General features: G+C 54.5%; 1 protein-coding gene across 1 annotated transcript; it reads left to right on the top strand.

Moving 5' to 3' along the window:
* Window positions 1-303: 303 nt before the first annotated feature.
* Window positions 304-3,285, top strand: LOC137306671 (potassium/sodium hyperpolarization-activated cyclic nucleotide-gated channel 4-like). The gene is made up of 3 exons (XM_067976014.1): window positions 304-352; window positions 618-782; window positions 1,687-3,285. Exons 1-3 carry the CDS (start codon window positions 304-306, stop codon window positions 2,910-2,912), a joined length of 1,440 nt encoding a protein of 479 aa, XP_067832115.1. The 3' UTR covers window positions 2,913-3,285.
* Window positions 3,286-11,442: the final 8,157 nt, after the last annotated feature.

Below are 11,442 nucleotides of genomic sequence, written 5' to 3'. Positions count from 1 at the left end.
TGGTTCCTGCTCCTGATCACTGTCCAGTGACCCCTGGGTTAGAGAGAGGGGGGAATCAGCCGGGGTTCCTGCTCCTGATCACTGTCCAGTGACCCCTGGGTTAGAGAGAGAGGGGAAATCAGCCAGGGTTCCTGCTCCTGATCACTGTCCAGTGACCCCTGGGTTAGAGAGAGGGGGGAATCAGCCGGGGTTCCTGCTCCTGATCACTGTCCAGTGACCCGAGCTGGGAATGCTGGTGTGTGGGTGCGAACAGACTGATGCTCAGTTGTGACGCCCTGCCCCCCTCGGTCGAATAACTCGCTGATGCTCAGTCCCGGTGATTTTTGGCCTGTTGGTGTTGACTCTGGGGCCGGTGAGTGCTGAGAAAGCCCCGGGGCCTGGCCTGAAACACAAAGACCGGCTACCGGAGCTGGGGCCAGGTCCCAGTGAGAGTCGGTCTTGGGGAAGGAACCGGGGGGGGGGGGAGGGGGAATAGAGTGGGGGGAAGGTCCGTTCATTACAACAGCGACGACACTTCAAAGACTCGTCCTTGTCTGTGGGACGTCCTGAGGTCGGGAAAGGGGCTGTCGAAATGCAGGTTCTCCTCTGAAATCTTGCTCCTGTTCCCCCCCCCCCAGAGATCTGCCTGTTGACTCGTGGGAGGCGGACAGCGAGTGTGCGTGCAGACACCTACTGCAGACTCTACTCCCTGTCTGTGGACCACTTTAACGAGGTGTTGGAGGAGTGCCCCATGATGAGACGAGCCTTCGAAACCGTGGCCATGGATCGACTGAACAGGATAGGTATGTGTTAAAGACCAGGGGTGCGTTATCCAAACCCAGGAGCCCAGGGTTCGGGGACAGCAGCCCCAGGGGACCCCTCGGTTCCTTGCTTGTTGTGATACGGGGCGGGGGGAGGAGGTGGGCTGGCTGTCTGCCCGTCCCTCCAGTTAACGGCACTCTCACACCGTGACGCCATCGTACCCGGGAGCTCGCTCCGAAATTCCCTCTTCGCTCTCCTCTTATCCTATGGGGTTGACTGCCCTTGAGGTAATATTCCCGGTTCACCAACCTAGTCCTGGTCCCCTTAATCTTCTCCTGTGGAGATGACCTTTAAACTCTGCTCGCAGCTCCTCCCCTTTCCACCTGCAATCATCCTGGTTGCTCGTCTCTCCAGTGGACGCCTGTCCCTTTTAGGAACATAGGAGCAGGAGGAGGCCATTCAGCCCCTCGAGCCTGTTCCGCCATTCAGTTAGATCACGGCCGATCTGCATCTCATTCCCATTTACTTGCCTTCGCTCCCGATCCCTTGAGACCCGTTCCGAACAAGAATCTCTCGATCTCGGCCTTGAAAGCTCCAAATATCCTCCAGCATCCACGGCCTTTTGGGAGAAGTTCCAGATTTCCACCCCACTTTGTGTGTGAAAAAACAGCTCCCTGATTTCACTCCTAAATGGCCTAGCTCCAATTTTAAGACTGCCTCCTCTCTTGGTCTCGGTTTTCCTGCCAGAGGGAGATAGTTTCAAATCCGTTTCACATTTCATCAGCTCCTCGATCTTCACCGAAGAGTTTGTAGAGTCCCTGCGCACTCTCGGGCCCGGTGATCTGTCCGCCTAGCCCAGCTGTTGAAAGTGGTGGGGCCCGCTGGGCCGGGCCTAGTCTCTGGCCGGTCGTTCTCTTCCTCTCATTCCTTGTGCTTTCTCCAAAGGGAAGAAGAATTCCCTCCTCCTCCGGAAAGGAACGGGCGATTCCAACTCGGGGTCCCTCAACAACCGAGACAACGAGATCATCCAGCAAATCGTGAAACACGATCGGGACATGGCCCACAGCATCCAGGAGCATCAGTTGTTGAGTGCAGCTAGAGAAATGCACCGGAAACCCGTCATATGGGCCCCTCTGGTCCATGGCCCCCTCCAGACGGCAGCCGCAACCACCTCCGTTGCTATAGCTCTCACTCACCAACACAGCATACCGACCGCCATCTTCTTGCCCCCCGCCTCCTTGTCCAGCCCGCTCTCCGTGGAGATTGGTCAATCCAAGCAGATCCGGAGACCGCACCCAGTGCTACAGAGCTCCGTGTCCTCGTCCGTTGGCTCCCCCTCCGGGTTTCAGTCCCAGCTACAGACCCCGGTTGCCGGATCTCCTTCCACGCCTGTGGTCCAGCAGCAGCTGTCGTCGGAGAGTGGGCAGGGCCGCCAGATCACGGGAGGTCCGCCTCACCCCGGCCAGCCGGCTCCAGAGGGAGGTGGGCCTTCTCCTGGTGTGGAATGCCACCTCCGGCAGTGTAAGGAGCAGCCTGCGTCCCACCCACAAACAGAAAAGGGGCCCCAGCCCCAAACATTACGACCGAGGTCAGCTTCTCGCTCGACCTTGCTCCTCCAGCAGCCTGGCGGGAGTCACCTCTCCAGTCCAGCTCAAAGCCCGCCATCCACAAAGACTTTCCATTACAGTCTGTCCAGAGTGATGGGTTCTCATGGCTCCATTCCAACCCAACAGATCTCCTACACCCCCCAGCAGCTCGTTAAACACAAGAGCACACAGGGACTGCCGACAGGGCGGCTGACCCAAGATGCCAGGCTCCTGTCCGCATCTCAGCCAGCCTTGCCCAACAAAATGATGCAACCAATCAACAAAAGTCAGACCCAATACACCAGGAAGTCAGCCGGTAACATCACCCAACTCTCATCGTCCTCCGTCTCGGGCTTCCTCAGCAGAGCGTCCAGCGGCATTACAGGGCAGGCCGTTTGCATCCAGCGAATGTCCTCCACCCCTCTAGTTTCTCCTCCAAGACCGTCAGCTCTCACCTCCACCTCCACTCCTACCCCCTCCGCACAGCCCTCAGCACTCAAAGACGTGCCTCCAGCCAGGAAGAGCTCGGTAGCTTTTAGCCCAGAGCTGGAGACGGAAAAGGCCAAGCTTCCCTCCAATATGTAGAGACGAAAGGAAGTCCAGAACAGACGGGCCGACCAGACGGTTAGCCTCCAGGTTCTCGTGTGAACCTTCCCTAAGACCATTGGTTGCTGAGGGTAAACTGTCACATTCTGTGGAGACCCACCCAGGTGAGAAGTCTCCTCAACCAATCCCCACCGCTAGTCAATGTGTAATCTATTCAATTTACAGTCACGAGAAACTGGGAACAAACTCTCCTCTCCACTCAAACCTGATCAGATCTGGAGATATTCATTGGAAGGGCAATGCTAACTAGAGGTTTGGTTAATTCAGGTCTCAAGTCTGCGAAGATTATCGACTAATCTATATTCGTGGACAAGAATGAAGAAAACAAAAAAGAAATCGAAGAAAATGGATGAGAGGGAGTGAGAGACAAAGGAAGGGAGGGGAGGGGAGGGGAGGGGAGGAGTGAGAGACAAAGGACAGGAGGGAGGGAGTGAGAGTCAAAGGAAGGGAGGGAGGGAGTGAGAGTCAAAGGAAGGGAGGGAGGGGAGGGAGGGAGTGAGAGTCAAAGGAAGGGAGGGAGGGAGTGAGAGTCAAAGGAAGGGAGGGAGGGGAGGGGAGGAAGGAAGGGAGGGAGGAAGGGTGTGATAGACAAAGGAAGAGAGGGAGGGAAAGAAGGGGACAAAGGAAGGAGAAAGGAGGGGAGGGGAGAGGGGACACGGAGAAAGGGAGAGAGAAAGAAAGGGGGGACAAAGGAAGAAAAGGAGAAAGGGAGAAAGATGGGGAAGGAGGAGACTAAAGAAGGGAGGGAGAGGGGGAAGGACGTGATGATGGATTTCCCCAAACCTATAGCAGATGGTCTACAAAACCAGGCCATTTTGTTACTAATGGGTGAGGCCCCATCAGGAGGTCCCTCGATCGGGGCCTGTAATGACCATAATCACACCTGTAATGGGCACCAATTGCCTGCGAGCCCAACACATCATCCAAACCCAACTAACTCCATGGGGTGGATACGGGGCAATGAGGAGATCAGATACTGGACAACTAACAGACACCCCAGTGTCAAGACTGGGAAACTGGGACCAACTCTTATGGACGTCGATGTTTTTAATCTTTAAATGGGATCAACCTTCATTCCAGCAACAAGCTAAAACATTCCATGTTCCAGGCTCCAGAAAACAAACCTCAGGATTGTTTCGCCCGGCAGCAATTCCACCTTTCAGCCTCCTCACTGAACTCCAAACCTAACTCCTGGTCTGACTGTGAGGAGATACAGGGCCCAGCATCCCAAGGACTTGGGCTGTGTCCTGGTCTAGCCTGGACCGAGGGAGTTAGCTACGGGACTAAAGTTCCTTCTGTGCAACCATCATGGAAAAGCACGCCTGGAGACGGAGGAACAAGTGACCAGTTCACCCTCTCCCCCGAAAGAGTCCTGCGAGGACAACTCAGTAAACTTCCCCGACAGGTCCTCCCGCTTAAGGTGGGGGTTGGGGGGAACGATCAGATCTGGGGAGAAAGGAGCAGGAGACGGAGGTACAGGGAGGAATAATCAATCAAAATAATCTCACTGGAAAAGGGATGGGACCAAAACTCCAGTTGAAGACAGGAAGCTGATGATACAAACCGCTGAGCAGATGGATCTATTTCTTGCATCTGTTTAGACTTATTGCACTAGCTCGCTCTCGCTCTCGATCTCTGTCTCTCTCTCCACCTCTCTCCCTCTCTCTCTCTCTGCGTCTCTCTCTCCGTCTCTCTCCACCTCTCTCCCTCTCTCACTATCTCTCTCCGTCTCTCTCTCTCTCTCTCCGCCTCTATCTCTCTGCGTCTCTCTCTCTCTCTCCGCCTCTCTCCCTCTCCGTCTCTCCCTATCTCTCTCCGTCTCTCCCTATCTCTCTCCGTCTCTCCCTATCTCTCTCCGTCTCTCACTATCTCTCTCCGTCTCTCACTATCTCTCTCCCTCCATCTCTCTCTCTCTCATTTTTAAAAAAGTTTTATGTACTAAGGAATGATTGGACACAGCCAGTAGCGGTAGGCTTGACAAGTCGCATAAAACCACCCAATCACTGAACTGAATGTCCAATAATTCCTGTTATTTGTCTGATGTCTTCCTGATGCCTTGAGATTAACAAGGAGAGTGTATTCTACAGACAATCCTAACCCTGTGTGTGTGTGTGTGTGTGTGTGTGTTGTACACTGTAGCAGTGTGAGTTTGTTAGGTGACCATGTTGTCTGTAGGTAGACTGTAACCCTGTGTCTTATTACACTCCCAGAGGCCTCTTTCCCCGTCGTGTCAGGCAGGATTTGGAATTTGTCTGCCTGATAATTGGTGTCTTAACTTCCCTGGATAATTTCATCCTCTTCCCTCCCCGCTCCAGTTAACACGATTTACCCTCTAAGGACGCAGTGAGAACTGCCTGAGATGTAGGTCCCAAAGGGGCAGGTGGCACAGGAGTGGACTGAGGGGGCACCAGGAGCACTCGAAGAGGGCAGGCTCGGCGAGGGGACGTCTGAGAGTGCGGGGAGAGAGGTAGATTTGGGTTTGGGATGGGGATCGTGGAGTGTGGGGCCAGGCAGCGGACACGGAGGAGGGAGGGAGGGAGGTGCACACAGGAGTGATGGGAGGGAGTTACTGACTGACAGCGGGTGTACAGCCTGTCGTGGAGGTGGTATGGGAGGTGTGTGGAGCTGATTACTTGGCCCAGTGGGGTGTGACTGGGGTATGGGGCCGTGAGGGGCTAGTATCGGAATTCAAGGGTGTGTAAAAGTAACAAGTGGACGAGGTGGGGGGGACTTGGCCGGGAATTAAACACACTGACCCCTCCCACACACACACACACACACGTGTACATGCACAGATACACAGGCATGCAAAACTACATGTGCACACACAAGAACACGCACACACAGACACACATACATGCACACAAACTCATGCATGTGAACATACACAGATACGTGTACATTCACATACACTCATACGTAAGTCGCATATACACATGCAGACCCATATACACACACACAGAAACACGCACTCAGGAATACACACACACAGAAACACGCACTCAGGAATACACACACACAGAAACACGCACTCAGGAATACACACAGACTGCACAGCCACATAAACCCCACTCAAAAATGCACACATGGACACGCACATGCAAGCAGACATACATGTCACACGCAGATACATGCACACGCAAACATACACACATGCATGCACATTCAAAACAGTGCACATGCACACACACGTGCAGACACACGCATGTCCCGCACACGCATGACATAATCACATAACAGGCAGATTACTGAGAACTCCAATACTTGAGTAAATGATCAATCAGCAGCCCGGGTCCTATTGGATATTTCCAATTAAAGAGGGCTGTTCTTGATCGGTGGGTTAAGAAGTTACAGGGTGAATTTGTTTGCGAATGACTCAGTGGCCCAGGGGTCGAATGAGACGCAGGAACACGATTAATATTTCGATATTTTAACCATACTGTGGCTTGGAGAGTTTAATAGAAACAAGTTTTAAAAATGTAAATATTTAGCACTGAGTCATCCTCAGCAGGTTTGTTCCCAAATCTTTGCTGCTTTAGCTGATCGCAGGATCGGGATCGGCGGTGATGCCTTCTGCAGTGGAAGATCTTGCCAGCACTCACTGTCTGGCCTCAGGCGGGAAGAACGGCCACTTGCTCGAGTGTCTGTGCGACCTGTGAGAGTCAGCTCTCCCTTGATGGGAGGGGGTGATAGGAGACTGGCCATCCGAGGGGAGGGGGTTGAAAGGAGCAGTCTGTCTTGTGCCCGTCTCACTGCCCCGGCCCAGACTCCTGCCCGTCCCCGGGGACAGTCACATCATTCAGGGTGAAGAGTCGTGAGAGGCTGCATCGCACAATCCAGATTCAGTTCCTCATTGAACTGCAGGATATCGAGCTCATTAAATCACCAGGACGTTAATGAGAGCCCTGGACCAGCACTATACTGCTGGCACACTCCCTGACACTATTAGTACAAGGCTGGCCTCACACTCAACACTTCTATCAGGTTAAATATGGAATGGGCTGCTCTGCAATGCTGGCTGGGTGGGTATTGCACTGCCCTGTACAGCACTGAAGCCTAGAGTGCAGGGGGACCTGGGGCACACCCTGCTCTGTACCCCGTTAACTGCACTGATCCCTGGGGTTAGAGAGAGGGGGGAAATCAGCCAGGGTTCCTGCTCCTGATCACTGTCCAGTGATCCCTGGGTTAGAGAGAGGGGAAATCAGCCAGGGTTCCTGCTCCTGATCACTGTCCAGTGACCCCTGGGTTAGAGAGAGGGGAAATCAGCCAGGGTTCCTGCTCCTGATCACTGTCCAGTGACCCCTGGGTTAGAGAGAGGGGAAATCAGCCAGGGTTCCTGCTCCTGATCACTGTCCAGTGACCCCTGGGTTAGAGAGAGGGGGAAATCAGCCAGGGTTCCTGCTCCTGATCACTGTCCAGTGACCCCTGGGTTAGAGAGAGGGGGAAATCAGCCAGGGTTCCTGCTCCTGATCACTGTCCAGTGACCCCTGGGTTAGAGAGAGGGGGGAATCAGCCAGGGTTCCTGCTCCTGATCACTGTCCAGTGACCCCTGGGTTAGAGAGAGGGGGGAATCAGCCAGGGTTCCTGCTCCTGATCACTGTCCAGTGACCCCTGGGTTAGAGAGAGGGGGAAATCAGCCAGGGTTCCTGCTCCTGATCACTGTCCAGTGACCCCTGCTGGGAAATGTGTTTGTGTATATATACCTGTGTGTGTGTATATATATATATATATATCTGTGTGTATTGTGTAGTATATCTGTGTGTGACTCTCACTGGGGTACAGGTCCCCTCTCCCCCTGAAGGTGCTGACTCTCACTGGGGTACAGGTCCCCTCTCCCCCTGAAGGTGCTGACTCTCACTGGGGTACAGGTCCCCTCTCCCCCTGAAGGTGCTGACTCTCACTGGGGTACAGGTCCCCTCCTCTCCTGAAGGTGCTGACTCTCACTGGGGTACAGGTCCCCTCTCCCCCTGAAGGTGCTGACTCTCTCTGGGGTACGGGTCCCCTCTCCCCCTGAAGGTGCTGACTCTCACTGGGGTACGGGTCCCCTCTCCCCCTGAAGGTGCTGACTCTCACTGGGGTACAGGTCCCCTCTCCCCCTGAAGGTGCTGACTCTCTCTGGGGTACGGGTCCCCTCTCCCCCTGAAGGTGCTGACTCTCACTGGGGTACGGGTCCCCTCTCCCCCTGAAGGTGCTGACTCTCACTGGGTACTGTCCTCACACGCACACACCTCCCAGTCAGGGCCAACTGCGATCAGGGGCTGGAGCCCTGGCTGATTTTAACCTTTCCTGGCACTGGAGCCCATTTGATCCCCAACTGCGATCAGCTCGTTCAGCACAGACCAGGACCGAGCTGGCTCGGTCCCACACTGGCCAGTTCCCAACCAAGGGACAGAGAAGCAGGGACATGGTTTCTCAGACCTGTTACTGAGAAGGTGAGCTCCTGATCTTAGCCCGACCATCGAGGGAAGGTCCTAGTGGAGAGGGCGAAAGGGAGGGAACCAAACCATCCTGCTGTGGGCACCTTGTGCAGTTGGTTTAACGGATCGAGACCTGGGAGTAGGGAGTACATGTGCGTTTGTCATGGAGAAGTGAGGCTGGGGGGGGGAGGGAATAAAATGGGGGGAAAGAGACAAAGAAGAGGGTCCAGCATTGGTCAGTTGGGAGCAGAATGTGGTCAGTTACACCAGGTGTTGGTCAAGTGACAGCTGAAGGCCTGAGGGTTGCTCCGGGCAACGAGAGACCTCAGGCCTACCCAGAACAGGCTTCAGTCGCCTCACACACTCTCATTGTGAGTTCAGTCGCCAAAGACCCTCCTCTCCCCATTCTCCCTTACTTATATTTTTTAATTTTTAATCTTTTGGTGTACATAGCTTGTAGGTTTCATACTGCAGAATACTTTTTTATTTTACCTGTTGTATATATAAATGATTCAGAAATGAAAAAAGAAATCTTTGTAAATCATGTAAATAAACATAAAAAAACACAATGTTCCTTCTCTCTCTTCCATTATTCCTTCTGCGACAGAGAACCCCTTCCCATTCACTCCCACTGTACACACTCCCAATGGACCAAACCCCTTCCCATTCACTCCCACTGTACACACTCCCAATGGACCAAACCCCTTCCCATTCACTCCCACTGTACACACTCCCAATGGACCAAACCCCTTCCCATTCACTCCCACTGTACACACTCCCAATGGACCAAACCCCTTCCCATTCACTCCCACTGTACACACTCCCAATGGACCAAACCCCTTCCCATTCACTCCCACTGTACACACTCCCAATGGACCAAACCCCTTCCCATTCACTCCCACTGTACACACTCCCAATGGACCCGACCCCTTCCCAATCACTCCCACTGTACACACTCCCAATGGACCAAACCCCTTCCCATTCACTCCCACTGTACACACTCCCAATGGACCCGACCCCTTCCCAATCACTCCCACTGTACACACTCCCAATGGACCCGACCCCTTCCCATTCACTCCCACTGTACACACTCCCAATGGACCCGACCCCTTCCCAATCACTCCCACTGTACACACTCCCAATGGACCAAACCCCTTCCCATTCACTCCCACTGTACACACTCCCAATGGACCCGACCCCTTCCCATTCACTCCCACTGTACACACTCCCAATGGACCAAACCCCTTCCCATTCACTCCCACTGTACACACTCCCAAATGGACCAAACCCCTTCCCATTCACTCCCACTGTACACACTCCCAATGGACCCGACCCCTTCCCATTCACTCCCACTGTACACACTCCCAATGGACCAAACCCCTTCCCATTCACTCCCACTGTACACACTCCCAATGGACCAAACCCCTTCCCATTCACTCCCACTGTACACAATCCCAATGGAGGATTTGTTCCAATCGCAGGGGAGGCCTCTCCCTGGGCCCGGTCCCTTTCCCCACTCCCCCAACTTGCAGACCAAACAAAGCAACTTTGGCCAAGTGGGAACCAGGCTCTTGCATTCTGGGTACTAAGCGCTCACTGGGAAGTCAGACACTTCCCTGAATTCCGACCCCCCTGACCCCAGCATGGATCCTGGCCAAGGGAGCGCCGATTGGAGAGACTCCTCCCTCAACTCCTGTGAGTTGCCCCACTCCCTTCGAACGTGATTCTGTGCTTGGAGTGCAGGGCTCTCCTGGCCGGCCTCCCATTTTCCACCCTCTGTAACAGTCAGCTCTGCTGCCCCGTATCCTAACTTGCATCAAGTCCCATTCACCCATTACCCCTGAGCTCGCTGACATATATTGGATCCCGGTCCGGGTTTGAGATTTTAAAATTCTCATCTTTGTTTTCAAATCCCTCCGTGGTCCTCACCCCCCCTCCCTATCTCTGTAACCTCCTCCAGCCCCGACACACCCCACCCTATCTCTGTGACCTCCTCCAGCCCTACGACCCTCCGAGATCTCTGCGCTCCTCCAATTCCGGCCTCTTGCCCATCCCCGATTTCCATCGCTCCACCATTGGCGGCCGTGCCTTCAGCTGCCTGGGCCCTAAGCTCTGGAATTCCCTCCCTAAACCTCTCCCCCTCTCTCCTCCTTTAAGACGCTCCTTAAAACCTCCCTCTTTGACCGAGCTTTTGGTCACCTGTCCTAATATCTCCTGATGTGGCTCAGTGTCAAATTTTGTCTGATTTACGGTCCAGTGAAGCCCCTCGGGAGGTTTTATTACGTTAAAGGCGATGTATAAATGCAAGTTGTTGTTGTCAGGGAACCAATCTGTAGCTCTGGAGACCCGGGGGGAGGGGTCAAGTTCCCAGGTCAGAGGTCACTCGGGAGGTGCGGACCAGTCTTGAGCCACTCGCTGGCTGTCCCTGACCTTGAGCACAAGGTTGTTGCCGTGGAGACTGCCTGGGCTGTGAGGCTGCCTCTGACCGACGGACCATCCGGACAAGGCCCGAGGGGTGGAGCAAGGCTCAGCGGTCAAACATCTGCCTTCAAATGCCCCATCCCACTGCACCTCTGCAGCAAACAGCAGCAGTTGCCAGGGTTACGGTCACATGGTCTCGGGGCCGTGGGATTGCGATTCTTTCCGATGTTTGGGATGGCAGGAAACAGGTGATTAACCCTCGGAGGCCTGGACTGCGTCTCCTCACTCAAATAAACAGAACAACACACTGCGTCTGTTAGAGGGCAGAAATCAAACAGCAATAAATCACTCCCTCTCCCTGAAGGTGCTGACTCTCACTGGGGTACAGGTCCCCTCTCCCCCTGAAGTGCTGACTCTCACTGGGGTACAGGTCCCCTCCTCTCCTGAAGGTGCTGACTCTCACTGGGGTACGGGTCCCCTCCTCTCCTGAAGGTGCTGACTCTCACTGGGGTCCAGGTCCCCTCTCCCCCTGAAGGTGCTGACTCTCACTGGGGTACAGGTCCCCTCTCCCCCTGAAGGTGCTGACTCTCACTGGGGTACGGGTCCCCTCCTCTCCTGAAGGTGCTGACTCTCACTGGGGTACAGGTCCCCTCTCCCCCTGAAGGTGCTGA

This window comes from Heptranchias perlo, chromosome 44, assembly GCF_035084215.1.
Source record: "Heptranchias perlo isolate sHepPer1 chromosome 44, sHepPer1.hap1, whole genome shotgun sequence".
Taxonomy (NCBI): Eukaryota; Metazoa; Chordata; class Chondrichthyes; order Hexanchiformes; family Hexanchidae; genus Heptranchias; species Heptranchias perlo.
The sequence above is the reverse complement of the archived record's forward strand: the minus strand, read 5'-3'. Positions and strand labels throughout refer to the sequence as shown.

Bases quoted from the DNA above. Each gene is read 5' to 3' on its own strand.
- LOC137306671 (XM_067976014.1), top strand. From the start codon at position 304: ATGCTCAGTCCCGGTGATTTTTGGCCTGTTGGTGTTGACTCTGGGGCC. The intron at 353-617 runs GTGAGTGCTGAG...CCCCCCCCCCAG, and splicing joins TGGTGTTGACTCTGGGGCCG to AGATCTGCCTGTTGACTCGT. The intron at 783-1,686 runs GTATGTGTTAAA...CTTTCTCCAAAG, and splicing joins GGATCGACTGAACAGGATAG to GGAAGAAGAATTCCCTCCTC.